At 37.7% G+C, this 20,454-nt stretch overlaps 1 protein-coding gene across 3 annotated transcripts in view; it reads left to right on the plus strand.

The window, feature by feature from the left end:
• The window catches only part of LOC109725560 (isoamylase 1, chloroplastic), a 35,807-nt gene that overhangs the window by 8,759 nt on the left and 6,594 nt on the right, over positions 1 to 20,454 (plus strand). For 2 of the 3 annotated variants that reach the window (XM_020254801.1, XM_020254799.1), the window contains exons 3-11: positions 4,482 to 4,574; positions 5,346 to 5,498; positions 7,034 to 7,125; positions 7,436 to 7,577; positions 7,670 to 7,777; positions 8,002 to 8,087; positions 19,687 to 19,758; positions 19,884 to 20,004; positions 20,355 to 20,441. In XM_020254801.1, coding sequence (XP_020110390.1) covers positions 4,482 to 4,574; positions 5,346 to 5,498; positions 7,034 to 7,125; positions 7,436 to 7,577; positions 7,670 to 7,777; positions 8,002 to 8,087; positions 19,687 to 19,758; positions 19,884 to 20,004; positions 20,355 to 20,441 — 954 coding nt within the window. The remainder of the gene's footprint in view (positions 1 to 4,481; positions 4,575 to 5,345; positions 5,499 to 7,033; positions 7,126 to 7,435; positions 7,578 to 7,669; positions 7,778 to 8,001; positions 8,088 to 19,686; positions 19,759 to 19,883; positions 20,005 to 20,354; positions 20,442 to 20,454) is intronic. The other variant, XM_020254800.1, reaches the window with a different exon arrangement.

Raw genomic sequence — 20,454 nt, forward strand, 5'->3', positions numbered from 1 at the left:
CAATTCTTTAATACTAGCCATTCTTTACTACTTGCAATTCTTATTAATTAGGCACTCTGTGTTATTACTTGTAATTCTTTATTCTTTGCTATTCTTTAACATTAGCCGTTCTTTATTCTTTATCCTTAGTCACACTATGCTCATTTGTCATTCTTTCCTAAGGTTATTTTTACCTTAGCCAACTATGCTACTCGACTAGGTCTTGAGTCAATCAACTGCGGATAATCCGTGCTCTGTGCGGCTCGAGGTGAAGGAACTCTCACATATACCTTAGCCTTCAATCCACAAACCACATCGCCCAACGGGTCATCTAGAGCTGCGTACACCTGTGGCTAGGGATCCCCCGGTGGCAGAGGAACATGCCGTATACACCCGCAACCGAAATCCCCGATAGGGAGAGGAACATGCCACATACACCCTAGCGCTCATGGTTCTTGCTCAATCACAATTCTCGAAGTTCTTCCGGTGGGAGAGGAACATGCCACATACACCCGCGGCCAAGAATGTTGCATAGTCACAATCCTCGAAATTCTTCCGGTGGGAGAGGAACATGCCACATACACCCGCGGCCAAGAACTATCGAGCTCACAAGTCCTGGGATTCCGGAATCCACTTTCATATCTCTAGGGTTAGTCTCACCTTATAATGTCGACCTATCTAGGTCCAAGCCATTACTCAACCTAAGTTTAATACATTAGGTCCAATGTCACTATATTCATAGCCTAGGTTCTATAGCACTAGGTTCAATGTTCTTTACTACCTAGGTTCATTTGATTTTAGGTTCAATGCCTATGCTCATAACTTAGGTTTACTTGACTCTAGGTTCATTTCTCAACCCATGTTCAATGACACTAGGTTTCATTGCCACTCATGTTCTTATTTTCCTAGTTGTCCATACCTAGGAATCATATTTGACATGCCACACTTGTTGAATTCTCTAACAACCTAGAGTTATCGACCCAAGTTCACACTTGTATGAATCTAGCATACTCTCACATTATGTCAACATACATGTGTTCTTTAGCATTTCATGCACATGCATACGTTTTTATCAAAATGGTAGTCAACATACATTTTAGCCCATAACTCATGCATTCTTACTTGGCACATATCTCATGCATTCTTTAGCATCTATCACATGCATTCTTTAGTATCTAGCTCTTAAATTCACTTAGCATAGATCTTATGCATTTACAATTAGCATCTACCTCATGCATTCATTTAGCATTTAACTCATGCATTCATTAAGCATACATCTTATGCATTTACAATTAGAATCTAACTCATGCATTCATTTTAGCATTTAACTCATGCATCTAGTTCATGTTATTTAGCATATGTCTCATACATTCATTCACTTGGCAATTAACTATCACTTCATGCATCAATAATGAAACACACTTTACTTTAGCATGGAAGCGACCTAATCGCTTCGGTAGAGCACAACCCACCTCGCAACGCTCTCCGATTGTTTGTCGACACTTGCAATCGGGCTCCCGTGGCTCTCGTTGTCCGGTTCGGCTCGAATCCTCAATCGATCACCGAACGCCCGTCAATCCACGACCTAGGGTCTTCAAGGGTTCCTCTCTAACCTCCAATTAGAGAAACCAAGGGTTAATTTAGATTAAAAAAACCCTTAAACCCCAAAACACTCATCTTTAACCCTAGCATGGCATAATCTCCAATTAACCCAAAAATCTCATGGAGAAAACATACTAACAATACATTAGAGGCTACTAGAACACCAAGTATTAAGGATTTAACCAAAATCCTAACATTTACCAAATTACGAACCCTGAGTCGAAAGCACGCCGCTCAACCGGACGCATGAAGACTCGATCTGTCGCTCCACACGCGTTCCCAAGCCCGCTCTCCGCCAAGCCTCCGAATTTGGGAGAGAGAGATAAAGAGAGTAGGGAGATATCTAGAGAGAGAAAGGGAAGGTTTCTCTCTCCCTCACCATGTGCGTGTGTGGTGTGTGTGTTCGGCTGAGGAGGAAGAAGGAAAGGGGAAGAAGCCTCTTTTTATAGTCAACACCCCTCAACATTAACACAATTTCAATTTAGCAGTTCAGAAACTGAAGTTTTTTGTCGGAGCCCTTCTGAATGTCCGTTTGGGCTCAAATTTGACAGTCCGGCTCGGTTTAAACTAATAAGAAGAAAAATATCTTAACTTTTCAGTTTGGACCATGTTTGGTCACCGAAAGTTCTACCGACTAGAATCTCTAGTAGATAGCAGTTAGATTTTATTCTCCACTTTTTGGGTGTCGGAATGACATGAAACTTTAAATCTAGCTTTATAAAAATAATTCCGGCATATTCTCAACTTTTTATAATTTTCTGACACTGTGAATTTTCTGCTAAAAGATTAGCCCCATTTTTTATAAAAAATTCTAAATCTTCTGTTTCCACTCCAATTTCAGCACAAGTCGTTTCTGACTTATATTTACTTCTTTAAGTCCAATAAAAGTAGTATCTTATACTATTTTTATTTACACTTACATTTATATCAAGAAACCGGTGCATTACAGAAAACCTTACAAGCACTAAGTGCTTGGTGCTTTTAAAAGCACCATAGCCGGACTTTCTCTCTCTCTCTCTCTCTCTCTCTCTATATATATATATATATATATATACACCATATCGTTAAAACTCATATAGGGTATTTGAAGTTTTTAGCAATAAAATTTTATTATTTTTTCAACATAGTTTACTTTACGATCAAACCATTTCAAAATTGTCAATTTTTAGTGGCTACTATTGTGAGTTTGTAGCTTAACGGTGTAGAAGAATCTAAATTTATTCAAATTTTGGTAGAAAATATTTTAAACTATCTAGATTAAGGCCAGTATCCTTGATCTTGAATTTAAAAGTCCTATCCTCAAATTTTAAAGATTGTTCAATTTTCACCATTCATTTGACATGATTTATTAAGTAAACGCTATCGAAAAAAATTAAAACTTTATTCCTAAGAATTTCATATATCCTAGATCATATTTTACGGTGTGGATCGTTGATTTGAACACCCTAAGATCGAAAACGAGACTATAGTACTGGAGTTTCGGTACTATAGATAGTATAGTAGCCTCATTCTATATATATATATATATATATATATATATATATATATCAAGGATTTACACTTTCCATGGTTCATGGTTCATGGTTCATGGTTCTTCGAGAGTCATTATATGGAAAGGGATATATTGGACCTTTTGATTTANGCTATGGCACGGGTTCGTGCCGGAAACTTGCCGGCACGGTGCGTGCCGGTCACAAAACATATATGTGTGTCGACACATAATGGCATGAAATATTTATTTTCTTTAGCAACAAAATATGCCAATTATTTATTATATATTTTTATCAAATCTTTTGAACTTTATTGAGAAAATTACTTACTAATTTAAAGAATATAGGGTTTTGAGTTGTGCCATCGACATTGGGGCTGTATCGTGCTGATATCTTGCTAGCACGATACGGCATGGTGGATACGGCCTGTGCCGATAGGCACTTATATATATATATATATATATATAAACACACACACACACACACACACATATGTATGTATGTTTATATATCGCGGCTTTTGTTTAGATATCCCTGATTACTATTCAAAAATTTCAAATTTACCATTATGTACCCAAAATACCCCTCTAAATCCAAATTCTATTAGTAAACTCTAGGGTTTTGGGGATATTTGAAGGAAACTTTGGGAAGTTAGTAAGGGCAGTTTGGTCAAGCAGGGATATATATATATGTATGTATATATGTGTGTGTGAGCATATGTATATATATGTATGCGTATGTATATGTGTGTGTATTGACGATCCACACTGTTAACCTGAAATGCTTTTGGAAGTAAACGGGGCAGTTTACTTTTGCGTCGTTCCTGACAATGGAAAATCTGAATTGATGATCCACTTCGTTATTCTTGATCTAGGTTATTTGAACTTCTTAAGTTTCAAATTTGGCAATTTTACTACACATTTGCCTAGTATTCGAGCGGTCTCCAATTTAATAATTTTTAATGGCTAATGTAAAATGAATTTTGAGACCACTTGATCACAAGGCATATAATATCCTAAAATCGCAATATACATACATACATACATACATATATACATATATATATACATACGTATATATATGTGTGTGTATATATATGTATGTGTATGTATGTATGTATGTATAGAGTCCACATGGTATACTATTGATAGTAGATGAATAGTGTTTACTACCTGCTTTCTAGCCCTTGGATCAAATATTATTCCATCTACCACCACTGAACCCAAGGCATCCAAGGGCTAAAAGCTAGATAGCAAACACTATTGCTCTATTATGTATAGTATTCTGGCTTTACTCTCTCTCTCTCTCTCTCTATACATATACATAGATAGAGAGAGAGGATAAAACACATCTAGGATCACCATCTGTTTTTTGACTAATACTAACTATTTACCATTGCGTTTTCTTTAGGCAATTATTGGAAGAGAGGCGTATGGCGTGTTAGGTCTTAGTGGCAGTTGCTGGCCCCAGATGGCTGGCATGATACCACTTTTAGGCAACAAGGTATGTTTGTCTCTCAATAACCTTGTAACAATTCATATATCGAGTATTTGAGGCCATTTCATCTTGTTTACCATTTTATGTTGTTATAATTAAATGCTATGTTTAGGATATGATGATATCATAAATGCGATAGTATTTGGTTGTTTTGATATTCAACTTTCTTTGTCTTTTATGTCTCTACAGATTACCTGAGATGAGAAAATTCTTATAATCCTCATCTAGTTAGAAGAGTGGTCCCATTGGGAACTGTGGAAACATTGGATTAGTAATAATAAATCATGGGTGCCTTTCGTTATTATCCATTTAAGCTGCTGAATTTTTACCTATGTGGCTAGTTTAGTATTTTTGCATAACCCCTGGCATCTGGAGTTATGATTAACTAAATGCTGATATTGTAAAATTGTGCAACTAAACTATAAAGAGAAAGAAGCATGTATCCTTAACCCATTGTTGAAGTGCCATGTGAAAGGAAGAGTCCAAACCAATCAGGATTCTTGCAAAGTGAACCTGCTAAGGTTGCTGTGAACACCATAATCACTGTTTTGCTGCTTTGAATTACCTGCCACGGTGCTCACCTCACTGATATTTCACCTGCATACCAAGGTGCCATACGATGGCCACCTTGTTAGTTGGTACTCGCTCTTTGTTGTCAACATGTTCCACTTGTTAGTTACGTTTATTTGGAAGTGCAGCTGAAAGTATATTCAGGTACCTTTGCTAACTGGTCCTCTCTTTTGATTTTATCTTTTGTCATCTATTCAATGTTTTCAGTTTGACTGGGAGGGAGATTTACCTTTGCGTTATCCTCAAAAGGACCTTGTGATTTATGAAATGCATGTACGTGGATTCACAAATCATGACTCGAGCAAGACTGACTGTCCAGGAACATATGCGGGTGCAATAGAGAAACTTGATCATTTGACGGTACGTATTGCTGCTGTAATTTTTGATTGACTCTTTAGGTGATTACTCTCTCCTATTATTTATCTACAATATGAGCATAATTTTATCTGGATGTAAATCAACAGTTTATGAGTGATAGTAACGGACAAGGATGCTACTCTCTACTAGTTCCTAAGAATCACACAACATGATACATAAAAATTAGTGCACAAGAGTAGTACTTTGGATATGTGCTATTTAATTTCAAATGTTCCCAAACTATTTACTATGGTCATTATGTCAGCAGAACACCTTCGATTGCTTGCAATTCTTAGCATTTGGAGGTGTGTTTTTTTTTTTTAAAAAAAATCTTATTTTTATGTTTGGACATTTCTGTAATTTGACTCTATTCTTTACATATTATACTGCAAATGTGTTCGCCACAATTGTGTCTGCATATCAGCATTTCTTTTGGATATTACTGGCATTAGTATCTGCTGTGAAACATTGTGATACTTTTATTGGAAATTCATCTGACACCGTATCAACAAAAGTGAGTCATTTACTAACTTGCTTTAATCAATTACCTCCCAAAAGATGAGCAAAAATAGGACTAAGAGTCAAAATGCTAAAGCCATAAAAATTTCAGGAAATACTGAAAGAGCTACCATGTTCAGTTTTTTGATGTCCTTTTGTTGTTCCTTGGGTATTAGGTGAGTCAAGAGTATGTGATTTGAATCTTTTAAAAGGTAATTTATAATGAGTTTTTCTAAAATTCCTAGGATTTGAATGTCTATGTCTAATTTTTGGTACAAAGTGGACCAGGAAACTTTTGAAGTCCTTAAAAGTTGTCTACAAGAAACTTGAATCGCATGCTATGCGATAACTTGGCACTTTATAAACCAGTGTCTTTAATTGCAGGTTGCATGCCCTCGCATGCTTCCATTCATGTAGGCATTGAAACATTTGAGCGCTGGAACATGTGTGTTAGTGGCACATGAAGGTGTGGTGCAACATGCTGTGAGACGTGCCATACCAACCAGTGAGCAGAATGCTCTTTTTGCTTCAACAAGAAAAAACCTTGCCACCTATGAGAACAAACATCATAAATCAGGAATTATAACTTCTGTTGGTGATACACTATCATATATAGTATTGTTGCTTTTCTTTAATTTTGGTCTCAAATATAATACTGCAATTAAGTAATGAAGGCCTTTTGAGATTTACAGTTCTTTGCCGTATTTGCACTAGATTCTGGACTATGCACTGTATCATGCTTATTGTCCCTCAGTGGAAAAGTCTACAATGTTATATGCTACCCAAATGATACCTGCATAGTATATAATTTAATTAATATTCACTCTTGCTTTTTTGACTTGGGCATTCTTCCATTAAAAATTGCATGCTACTCTGACATATGTAATCATTTATACAAATATCGCTTTTCAGTACTTCAGTAGCTGTGGACTTAAACTGTAGATTCTTATTTGGATAACTAGATATTGTCGGTTATAGTTGTTATGATTTTTTATTAGTTTCAATGCTTATTCTCAGTTGACCATTTAAAAAATTGACAGGAGCTTGGAGTAAATTGTATAGAGTTAATGCCTTGTCAAGAATTCAACGAGCTGGAGTACTTCAGTGACAACTCAGTATTGGGTGAAAATAAGTATGTGACTTGATCTCTGCTGCAATTTACTTTATGCATGAACTTAACAATGAAGGATCATTCATATTGGTCTTGATAGTAAATTCCTCTCACGAATTAAAGATGCTACTTAAACCAGAATGTGTAGTACTACATTTTCTCCATATATTCATTCTGTGTAATGACATCTATCTGTTCCTATTGGGCATTCGTAGTAAAGTTTTGCATATGAACCAGAACCTTCTATATACAACAAAAAGCCCATTAATTGTATCTCAATTTTCTCTAACATCTTGCAATACTTTTAAGGGTATTTTTGCTCTCTTCTCAGGTTAAATTTCTGGGGATACTCAACAATAAACTATTTTTCACCAATGATAAGATATTCATCAACCGGTATAAGCAATTGTGGACGTGACGCAATAAATGAATTCAAAATGTTTGTTAGAGAAGCTCATAAACGAGGCATTGAGGTAATTAAACAAGGCATTAAGCTAATGCATCTTTTCGTGCATAGTAGAATATATCTTGTTATTAGTTAATGATTCTTCTTAATCTCTTATAGGTGCTCTTGGATGTTGTTTTCAACCACACAGCTGAAGGGAATGAAAATGGCCCTATACTATCGTTTAGAGGGATAGACAGCAACACTTATTATATGCTTGCACCTAAGGTATGGCTGTTGCTCAATTTGCTATAGTTTTAGGATATCAGACATGTCAAGGACTATTGTTCTTATGTTCTTTTACTTAATTTGATCAACAGAGGGTCAGATTTTCCCTCATTTCATTCTCTTGTTTATGCAATTTTAACAACATTTTTCTTGGATAGTATTGCATTTTCTTCAATATTGAACGAACTTATTTGTTAAGCTTTAGACATTCTTTTTTCCTGCAGGGTGAGTTCTATAATTATTCCGGTTGTGGAAACACCTTCAACTGTAATCATCCTGTTGTCCGTCAATTTATAGTTGATTGCTTAAGGTAGAGACTTGTGAATTTATGCGAAAATTTAAATCTCTTCTTTCAATTATCTGTTTAACTTTAAAAAACCTTTTGTCTTGAAATGTTTAAGTTCATAGCATTTGAAGGCTTATATCTTCCTGAAAAAGTTTCATTTATTGCCCAGTGCAAACTAAGATGATGATAAACCTTCAATATATAAGATAATAACAACAAACTAAAAACACATATAATAGTTTCGAAAGGTAAATTCGGCTTTATCGGATTTTAAACTTTTAGATTTGGTTGTTTGGCAAATATGGTTGGTAATGGAGGTGAGCTAGATTGAAAGGGATAATATGATATCGCGAGATGAGAGATACAAAAAGTACACCGTTCATACAATTGCGGGGGATCCACGATCGATGAGAAGGGCGGTACATCACGAGTAGAACTTCGGCAACGGGAAAGAAAAAGATGAGGGGTAGAAGTAGAAGCCGATCTTATCACGTGGAAGAAGCGACAACGATCAAGTTGAGGAAGAAGCGATCTCGGCGTGAGGAAGAAGCGTCGATGATCTCACTGGGAAGTAGAACATCATGGATAAAGAACAAGATTAGAAATTTCTATTTATCAAAAAATATCCCCTCAAGGCTTCAAGAACTATGCATTTATAGTGTTGAGAGCCTTTCTATAATAAATTGTTGTCCTTTTGTTTTCAACACAACACAGTTACCCAAGGTCATGCATAGAAGACGAAGCAATTGTGGGGAATTCCAAAGGCCTTTTTGGGGTTGTTTCTTTGTTTATTGGAGAAAAGGGTTTGGGTTAGCGAAATCAACTAAAACTAATGGATTAAGTCCAAATCAAATACGAACCTACAAAATAAAAGAAAGTTGCATTCAAAAATAATATAGAGGTTTATTTGCTACATCCGTTCTCCTTAAGTTGGAGAAATCTCGATTTTGTCGAGATGGCATTCTCATAGCTCTCGTATAAGTTCTCTCGAAGTTGGCACTAGTTCACCTAAAAAATCCAACTGCTATCAGACAATGGTCGTCTACGCCAATGCACCAAGTATTGGCGATGGGTACCACGTTGCGTCGTAGACTCGCGCACATCCAGAATATCCTCCACACCATCTGATGGTGTTTCAATGTCGGAGCGAGATGTCAAGTCATCAATATCGACAGTAGAGAGGGCCTCTCCATGGTACTCATTTAGCTCGCTGACATTGAAGATCGGAGACGTCGGTACTTTCGGGGGTAGATCAATTAGATAAGCATTTTTCCCTAATTTCTTCAGAATTTTGAATGGCCTGTACTTTCTCCTGCTTAGCTTGCTATAGCCTACAACTGGGAAACTTTCTTTTAAAAAATAGATTAAGACATTATTTCCTTCATTAAAAGTCATACCTTAGCGATCTTTATCCGCTGACTCCGTGTACTTGACAACGAAATACCGCAACCTCTGGTGAACATGTTGTTGCACCTCTTGAATCTGTTTTAAGTACTAGTCGGCATCTCCAGCTGGGAACCTTTCTTTCCTAAAATAGATTAAGACATTGTCTCCTTCATTAAAAGTCATACCTCAGTGATGTTTATTCGCTGACTCCTTGTACTTGACAGCGGAATACCGTAACCTCTGGTGAACCTGTTGTTGCACCTCTTGAATCTGTTTTAGGTAATAGTCGGCATTTGCACTAACTCTACCAGCGTAAGGTATTGGTGCTCGGTCAAGAAAGTGGGCTATAGGATGACCATATAAAGCTTCAAAAGAAGATTTTCCAATGGTTCGGTTTATGGAACTGTTATAATCAAATTCAGCTTGAGGTAAGATTAAATCTCATTGTGTTGGTTTTTCTCCAGCTTAACATCTTAAGAGATTACCTAAAGATCGATTTACTATTTCTGTCTTCCCGTCAATTTGTGGATGATAATGGGCTACTAAAATTCAATTTTCTTCCCGCTTTTTTCATTTAAGTTCTCCAAAAATGACTAACAAATTTTGTATCTCGATTAGAGGTAATTGATTTAGGAATGCCATGTAAATATACAATTTCATTGAAAAATAATTTTGCAATTTGTGATGCATCAGAAGTTTTCTTACAAAGAATAAAATGAGGCATTTTCGTAAAACGATCAACAGTCACAAAAATTGAATTAGCTTGGCGTGCAGTCTTGGGTAGGCCTAGGACAGTCTATGGTAATATCCTCCCGGGCATAGTGGGAATGGGCAGGGGAGTATACAAACTAGTATTTTGAGTTTGTCCTTTAAATGATTGACAAGTTTTACACTGCTGAACAAACCTTTCGACGTCCTTACTCATGTTAGGCCAATAATACCGTTCTTGAGCTAATCCCAAAGTTGTCTCTCGAAATATCCCCCTAGCTCGCTACTATGCAAATTTTGAATCAAGGACTCTCTTAACCATCCCTGGGGAATGCACAACGTGGACTTTCTGAAAAGGTATCCGCCGTCCAAACAGTAATTAGAAAGTGAGTCATTGTTAGGAGATAGATACTTTTCTAGAATAGGACCGAAGTTCGGGTCATTTTGATATCGGTTCTTTACTATCTCAAATCCTACTATCTGTAAGGAAGAAGTGATAGGCAAATGGTTTCGACGGGTGAGTGCATTAGCGATACGATTAGCAATGCCTTGTTTATGCCACAAATGAAAAGTGTATTCTTGCAGGAATGCAGTCCACTTGGCATGTATTTTGTTCAAGTTCTTCTGAGAATTTAAATATCGCAATGCTTTATGGTCTGAATTAAGAATAAACTCTCGATGAATCAAGTAGGGTCACCAGTGTTTCAAAGCTTGCACGATCGCGTAAAATTCAAGATCATAAGTAGAGTAACGCGCTCGTGCATCATTCAATTTTTCGCTAAAGAAGGCTATAGGACGTTTCTCTTGAGATAGTATGCCTCCAATTCCGATATGTGAGGCATCACAATCAATCTTATTAAATCAAACACTTTTTCGAAGTCGGGAAAGGCAAGTACTGGAGCCTTTGTAAGTTTGTCCTTAACCAATTGAAAACTTTTTTTAGCTTCAGATATCCAAGTAAATTTATCCCCTTTTAGGCAATCAGTTATTGGCGCAAATAATGAATTGAAATTTCGAATGAAATGCCAATAAAACGATGCAAATCCATGGAAACTTCGGATTTTAGTTATGGTCTTTGGGGTTCGCCAACTCTGCAGTGCTTCTATCTTAATAGGATCTACTTTAATTCCCTCTGCATTGCTTCTATCTTAATAGGATCTACTTTAATTCCCTCGGTGGACGCCATGTAGCCTAAGAAGGTAAGGCTATTGGTCAGAAATGTACACTTTTTAAGATTCAAGTATAAGTTGTTATCTCTTAAAGTTTGAAGCACTTGGCTTAAATGATCTATATGAGTCTCAGGACTTGTGCTATAAATCAGAATGTCGTCGAAGTAAACTACGACAAATTTTCCAATGAATGGTCGTAAGACTTGGTTCATAGAGCGCATGAAAGTACTAGGGCCATTGGATAACCCAAACGGAATAATCGGCCACTCGTATAATCCTTCTTTAGTTTTAAACGTTGTTTTCCATTGATCTCCAGATCGAAAAACGGATTTGATGATATTCGCTCTTAAGGTCAATCTTAGAAAATATCTTCGCACCTCTTAACATGTCAAGCATATTATCAGTCCTAGGAATAGAAAACCTATACTTGATAGTAATTTTGTTAACTGTTCGATTGTCAACACACATACGCCACATGCCATCCTTTTTTGGCGTAAGGAGGGCAGGCACCGCGACAGGGCTCATACTTTCTCTAACGTAACCTTTTTGCAGAAGTTTAGAGACCTGCCTATGTAACTCTTTGTGTTCAGTGGGACATCCTATAATGGGCTAGGTGTGGAAGACTAGTACCAGGTACAAAATCAATACACTGTTGAATGTCTCTTCTTGTCATGCCCCGGGGTCCCTCAAAGCCTACGGATTAGCGAAAAATGCCCAATTTTTTTTTTTTTTGGAACCTTGACCCCAGGGAATGACAGACCAGCCACAAATATAGAGAATCCACTGTACACACGGACAGAGTCTCTCCTATATTTGCACAGCGTCGCAAAGTACAAGTTACAACCACAACCAATCACAACAGTGCATTCACCACAATACAGTATATTTATATCATAAATAATCCACATCTATCAGTTGAAAGTATTTTCTACCCCGAAACTCATTTTGAAATATTAAAATCACGAAAAAGTTGAAAACCTTTTAAAAACTGTTTCCCACGCGGACTTCCAACTTGGGATTCACAGCTAGGAAAACCTTTCCTTTCCTATTTCTTTCTCGAAAGAAATGTAAGAAAACCCCCCTCTATAGTGAATGCCTAGCTGACGAATTTTAAATTAAAAACGAGATACCACGAGGGGTAGAAAATTATTTTCATAATTCCACACAATGTTCACAAAACATCTTTATTTAATATTCCAAACTGTGTCATAAGCAAAGTAAAACCAAAACAAAACCAAATAAAGCTAAACTGAGCCACATAAAGTCTAAATTATTTATCAATAGAAAAAGGGGGTGAAATCTAGAATCGAAAATGCCACCAAGTCGGGACCTCTATCACTCGCTAGCTTACCTGGAATTGGGGGGGGGNGAAAACCTTTCCTTTCCTATTTCTTTCTCGAAAGAAATGTAAGAAAACCCCCCTCTATAGTGAATGCCTAGCTGACGAATTTTAAATTAAAAACGAGAAACCAACAAGGGTCTCCCAGTGGATACAACAAGCCGACGAGGGAGAGTGTACTCACTTGTAACCAAAAGAACAGGTATGATAGGTAATACAGTAGCAAAGTAAAAGATGAAATAAGATATATGTACAACTACCGCTCCTGTAAGTAAAATGCATCAATCGGACAATAGTCCCAAAGTACCTAATTCAGATCCGCCGTGTCGGTCTAAAGACCTCAGGCAAGTGCCATGCCACTCTAAATAGCATATAACCCTAGCAATAAGCTCCTGGGCTCACGGGTCGGAAGTTCAACCGCTTTTTCGAAAAAGAACACTGTTGCAGTGGCCAAACCGTTGGTATACGTGAAATGCGTATGAGCAATGGCGATCGATGCAAATATGATCAATAGCCGTTGGCAAGTAGCCAACAATCAAACCCCTTAGGGTATACCGACCGAATGGATCATCGAACCACGAGAGTCATAGAATCGACCAATTAGGTCACATGGATGTCACAAATCCACGGATATAGTAAACAACCGCTCTACTTCTAGATCATAACAAGATAATATGAAAATAACTAAGTAGAGCAACATGCAATGGGGTCGTATGGTGTCAGGCTCATCAATCACAAGTAATGCAAGAAATATAGAAAGAGGTGGAGAGAACATCATCGACCGTGCACCACTAGACCGACTTCGGATCGAAGTACCCACCTGAATCTCTGTCGCGTCTGCCCCTAAGATGCGCAAAATCGTCAATTGGACTTACGAAGGGTCCACAGGGTCAGAGTCCAACCCACTGGCTCAAAACTCAATACTCACAAACCCCACGATTTCCCACGGAGTCGGTTTCCAAAAAACCGATCACGTAACTCGTTAGAAGTCCCGAAAATCACACCAGGATGCTGCCAAGACCCATGAAGTGTCCCGGAACACACCGACACAAGCCACGAGTTACCCGCTGACCCGAAACACCGATTTGGGTGTCTCGACAGCGAACACAATATCTCACGTCAAAACGATTATTGTCGGATAATCGTTTCGATTCGGGTTCCCAGAAGTGTCAATTTCGACACCGGAACTCTCTGTCGCTCACTCGTCGTCTCCGAACACTCGATACGAGGTAGAGGGCCAGCCAACAAGGCTCAGCGGCAAAACCTAAGGCATTCCAACAGCGTCGGATGAAATCTGAATTGAAATCGCGTTCCGTCGGCGGATTTCGCCGAAAAATGCATAAAACGGGAATTTGATCTTCACAGAAGGTTTCGGACCTTGGACGATCAGTCCAGAGGTCACCTACCATGAATACATGCTACCCACAGCAGCCACAAGCCAACAAATTATATAAAAACCCCTACCACAAACCCTAATTATGATATTACATGCATAATGAGAGAGTTTAGGGATTTGTACCGCTTTCCGTGCACCTTGGAGGTTAGCCGATGTATGGGCCGACAGGTATCGGCGAGGCGAAGGCCGTGCTCACAGTCCGGAGCATAGAAAACTACTGAAGAGCGAGTGGGAGCAAGATGAATGTCAGCGAAGAATGTGCCCCCGGGAGCGACGAAGGCGAAACCAATGATTCGGGCCTCGCCAGCAGCGAAATAAGTGAGCACGATGATCAACGTAGTCCAGGGTCATCATGCTCCTCCGGAGGCATCGAATCAGCCCCAGGTCGCCGAAACAGTGAAAACAACCCAAAAAGGCCCTAACCGGGCTTGCTAGGGCAGAGGGGCCAAGGCCCGGCCGGCAGCAGCAGGTGTGCCGACCACAAGGGGGTGCGGTCGATAGGAGAGGGTTGGTGCTCGCCTTAGCTGGCGGCGGCACGCGAACAACCCAAGCCCACACGAGTTAGGGCTGTGGTTCAGCTCCCTTCTTCGGCCACGGTGACGGCTAGGGTTGTCGGGGGAGGGCCGCGAGCCTCCTATGGGATCGAGAGGGAGGAGAGGAGGTGGCTCACGGTGGCGGCAGAGGCGCGTAGCTCGGCGCGGCTGCACCTGCCCAGGATGGCAGCAAGCTTGCAGTAGTCGCAGCGGCGGCTGCAGCTGCGGCCAGCGGAGAAAGGTCGCTGGGGGTCCAGGGTGATGCTGGAAGGGAGCCTCGAAGGTGAGGGAGCACCCTGCTCTGCCCTCGGCAGAGAAGGAGAGGGGGGCAGTTGTGGAGGTGATGGAGAGGAAGGTGATGATGGTGCTGGCGGCGTTTGGCCGGCTGGAGCACGGTCGCCGGCGGCCGGGAGGCGTGGGGCGCGCACAAAGGGAGGGGAGGCGGTTGTCTCAGTTTGGAGGAGGTAGGTGTTACGGTTAGGGTTTGTGGAGAAGAAACCCTAAATCCAACCTATATAGCAAGGTGTCATTTTGCAGAAAACACCCCCCAAACCTCCAAATTTACAGCCGAGCCCTCCACAGCACGTGTAAAACGCGCGTACGCACCTCTATGTGTGATCTCGTGCAATTCGGTACATAAAATATAGGGGGTTTTGCGAAAACTTCGTTTTGCCAAAATCGACTCCTTAGTAATCGCGGGATTACCAGATATCCGTCCGTTGAATTTGTGAACGGACTGCGCCAGCACTTCCGGCACTGTCGAACCATAGAAACCATAATTTTGTTTCGCCTGAATCGGTCGCGGATTCGCGATAATTCCATCCTCTCTCCGTCTCTACCAACAATCACAACATATAAACAATAAAATTTAATTTAAATTCAATTTCAATTTTGAATTCTCCTATTTAATAAAGTCTCAGATATTACACTTATAGTTGGAAGGCCATCGGGCAGTTCCTTAAGCATGATATCAGAAAATTCATTCAGCAATGGTTGAACAGCCTGAGGAACTTCAGTGTTCTTAGATATTTCTTTTGCCAAAAGGATATGTACCACTGGGGACTTCGCTAGATCTTTAGATAATTGGCTTTTGTTCAAACCATCATTTTTTGTTCATTACTGGAGGGTTGCTTTTGGGACTTGTCGATTTAGACTTTGGTTTGGGTAAATAATTTAGGGGAACCAATCTAACTTTCTTATTGTCCTTCGTGACAATGTAAGTGTTCTCCCTAGCATCATGTATAGTGCTATGATCAAATTGCCAAAGTCTACCTAACAATAGGTGACTAATGGGAACAACGTCACACCGAACTTAATTAGTATAAGTCTTCCCAATAGAAAATTCAACAAGACATCGTTGTGTTACTGGAAACTCATCCCCATCCTTAAACCAAGCTATTTTGTAAGGTTGAGCAAGTTTTTTAGTTTTTAGTTTGAGTTTATCAACCATTTCTCTAGAGACAAAGTTTTCAGTACTTCCACTATCAAATGACCGGAGAGCAGAACTTACCTCCTGTGCTACAGATGGTTTTAAAAAGGCTATGACGCTTCCAATCATCTTGGGTAGACTTAGAGGCTGATAGGACTTGATGGATCGTGAGATTTGTTTCAGTAGCATCGGGAGATTCTTTAGAGATCTCATCGACATCTTGTTCTGCAGTTTCTTCCGCATTTTCAATTTCTTCCTATGTCTAGATTTGTTACATTTATAACAAATGATGCCCGATTCAGCGGGTTTTGCACCTAAAATTCCTTTGCCCTTAAGGTCTTGAACAGGTCTTGAAGAGGTTTGACTGTTGTTCTTTGAGATAGCCTTGGTTCCTGTGGTGTTCCTTATACTCGCACTTCTCTAACGAAAGGTTTGTCTTTTAAGTTTATTCTTAGCCTTAAGTGCATGGCTATAAGCCATGTCGACTCTATAGAAAGTTAAAAGGGCTAACTCATCTTGGATTTGTGTTCAAAGACCGGCTAGATAGCGAGCTCTTCGCTCTTCTTCCTTTTCTTTAAGTTCATTACGAGCTTAAAGGGTGTAAAATTCTTTAGTATATTCTTGTACCGACTTAGACCCTTATTTAAGGTTGTGTAATTTTTGAAAACTAGTTTCACGATAATCAATCGGTAAAAATTTGCCTTTTTCTTTCATTCTTTTCCATGAGATAATCTTTTCTTTTTCCTTTCTAACCCTGTCGTTTTGAACTTGTTTCCACCACACTAAGGAGTGTCTTTTCAATTTAAGGGAGACAAATTTAACTTTTTGTCATCAGGTAATTCTTTCCATTTAAAAAATTATTCTATTTTGTCTAGTCAGTCCACAAATTCTTCAAGTTGTAATTTACCCTCAAACTCACTCACGTCCACTTTAATGCCCTGATCCCATCGATGTATATTTCCTTGATTTTGAAAAAAGGATTTCTAGCAGGTAAAGTACGATCGTCAAAATCAGTGTCACTTTTTGGATCTTCTCCTACCATATTTTGTTGTTGCATAGTTAATCTTTCTAATAGTTGTTGAATGTTATTCATTTAATTTTGTATGCTTTTTATGAAATCTTATTGTTTCTCATACGCTTCTCTCCAATCACGAGGATTTTCACGATTGTCTGCCATTACCAAATGTTGACAAGTTGATTGATGAAGTGATTTTTTTTTCTTTTTTTTTTTTGGAAATATTTTGGCCCAAAAAAAGAACAAGAAAAACAAAGTTGAACACCAGAATAAAATTATCTAGATCAGAACAAACATTTCCACGAAAAGAAATTGCTCTGGTACCAATTGATGCAAACGGAGAGGTTTGCCAGAATTGAATTTTGAAGTTTGCTTTTGTTTAAAGGTATTTCTTGAAATAAACTAGGTTCAATTTATCGATTTGGACGAACTTTACTATAATTAAAACAAGGAAGCAAAAATTTCAGCAAGAGAAAAATTAAAATCGAATTGAAGCAATACTTAGATGATGATAAACCTTCAATATATGAGATAATAACAGCCAATTGAAAATACATATAATAGTTCCAAAAGATAAATTCGGCTTTATCGGACTTCAAGCTTTTAGATTTGGTTGTTTGACAAATATGATTAGTAATGGTAAAGGACTATATTGAAAGGGATAATAGGATATCAGGGGATGAGAGATACAAAAAGTGTATTGTTTACATCATTGCGGGGGATCCATGATAGACGTGGAAGGCGGTACACCACAGGTAGAACTTCAGCAACGGGGAAGAAGAACATGAGGCAGGGATCCGGAAGAAGAGGAGGGGTAGAGATAGAAGCTGATCTTGTCATGAGAAAGAAGCAACAACAATCAAGTTGAGGAAGAAGACGATTTCAACGCGTGGAAGAAGGTATCGATGATCTCACTGAGAAGTAGAACACCAAGGATAAAGAACAAGAGTAATTTTTATTCATCAAAAAATATCCCCTCAAGGCATCAAGAACCATGTGTTTATAGTGTTGAGAGCCCTTCTATAACAAATTGTTGTCTTTTCGTTTTCAACACAACACGGTCACCTGAGGGTCATGCATAGAAGACAATGCAATTTTGGGGAATTCCAAAGGGTCTTTTGGAATTGTTTCTTTGTTTATTGGAGAGAAGGGTTTGGGTTAGCCAAATCAATTGAAACTAATTGATTTAAGTATGAATCGAGCACGAATCTATAAAATAAAAGAAAGTTCCATTAAAAAATAATAGAGGTTTATTTGTTGCATCATTATTTAAGATTGGATTGGGCAGGATAATATAAGACGATTGTGTGATGCTTTGCTTCCTGGGGGGGTAAGCCAGTCTAGAACTAATCTCGCCCTAGACTCAATCTACTCTCTCAAGCTGTTGGGTTTAACCACTGCCCAAAATGTTATAGTCAGGTTAAGATGTTTAGCCTTAATATAGGACTATTCCATATTCTAGAGTTGTCACAGATTGGGAGTTTGGAACTAAGATTGGATTGGGCAAATGATTATCCAGTCCAGTGTTTGATGTTTCTATATAACGTATAGTATTTCATCATTTAATAAAAATTCAAATTTATGCCTAAACTCGAAGTCATAATTTAATTTTTTAATTTAAGTTGAGATATTTAAGTTTGTATTCAAAATTTGAAATTTTAAATTGAATTCCAAATTTGAGTTTATTATTTAAATTTATAATTTGAATTCAAAATCTGAATTTGAATTTACAATTTGAAAATTGAATACAAATCTAGATATGAATTTGAATTCAAATTTTGATTTGAATTTATAATCAAATTCAAAATCTGAATATGAATTTGAAATTCAAATTCAATATTTGAACTTGAATTTGAAACTTAATTCAAAATCTAATTTGAATTTGTAATCCAAATTCCAAATTTAGGTCTTGAATTTGAAATTCAAATTCCAAATTCAGATTTTGAATTTAAAATTTGGAATAAAATTCTGAAATTGGATTTTAAATTGGAATTCAATATCTGAATTTGAACTTCAAATTAAATACAAAATCAAAATTTGAATTTGAAATTAAATCGAAAATCTAAATTTTAATTTGAAATTCAAATTCGAAATCAAAATTTAAATTAAAATTCAAACCCAAGATCAAATTTGAATCTAGAATTAGAATTTTAATTTTGAAATTCGAATCCAAAATTAAAATTTGAATTAAAAATTCTTACTTTGAATTTGATGTTGAATCTAAAATATACTTTAAATTTGAAATTTGAACTGAAAATATTACTTTGAATTTATGTTCACAATTAAAATTGAAATCATGCAATTGGCATTATTATTTTAAACTCAAATCACGGAGTAAAATGCCTTGAATGCTGATCCAGTCCAATTTAATCCCAATGCCTTAGGTGAGATTAATTAGTCCCACTGGAGGAGCTATTTGTTGGAGGGAATTAATTTAGTCCAATCCGGTGAATACACCAAACATTGGATTTCTAATGGTGGACCGGATTATTTTGAGTCCAATACTCTCCTAATTCCATACTCCAAAGATACCCTTGGAGAGTCATAATATTCTCATACTGTTCAGCTATCTTAGACAATTAATTTTGGATACTGCAGTTTATAACAATCTTTTCGTTCTCAACATGGCTTTTACTTGTCTGCTGCAGATATTGGGTGATTGAAATGCATGTTGATGGCTTTCGCTTCGATCTAGCTTCTATTATGACCAGAAGCTCTAGGTTATTCCCCTTTAATTTTCATCGTTCCTTCTTTATATTTGAAGATCTTGTGTTTTCCTCTTGGCGAACTTGAAGATCTTGTGTTTTCCTCTTGGCCTTTTTATTTATTATTTCTATTTTTGAAGCTTATGGGATCCGATTAACGTATATGGAAATTCAATAGACTTGATAACAACTGGGAGCCCTCTTGGTAATCCGCCACTCATTGACATGATTAGCAATGATCCAGTCCTCAATGGTGTAAAGGTAACTTTTCAACTGATAATATATTCACATTGTTTTTTTTTTTTTTTTTTGAGGAAAACATTGTTCATTAATTTACTGACATTTATTTCTTTAATCTGGTGAAAATAACTGGAAATTTATTATTTGAAGAAATCATGGTTCCTGTGTCCTAGGTTTTATTTCCTTCATTATTTCAATTATTTCTACTTGCTCATTTTTTCTCTTTAAATCATCAATGGACTCTTTCTGAAGTAATTTGAGATTATACATTACTAGATACTGCATCACTAGATAGAGATCATAATATGCTATCTAAGATGTCATTGGAAATGATCAACTGATTTTTTCCCCCTGCTTTGACTGTTGAATAGCTCATTGCTGAAGCATGGGATGCCGGAGGCCTTTATCAGGTGGGCAGTTTTCCTCATTGGGGCATCTGGTCTGAATGGAATGGGCAGGTTAGAAATATCA

The sequence above is a fragment of the Ananas comosus genome, linkage group 20 (assembly GCF_001540865.1).
Source record: "Ananas comosus cultivar F153 linkage group 20, ASM154086v1, whole genome shotgun sequence".
In the NCBI taxonomy this organism is placed as follows: Eukaryota; Viridiplantae; Streptophyta; class Magnoliopsida; order Poales; family Bromeliaceae; genus Ananas; species Ananas comosus.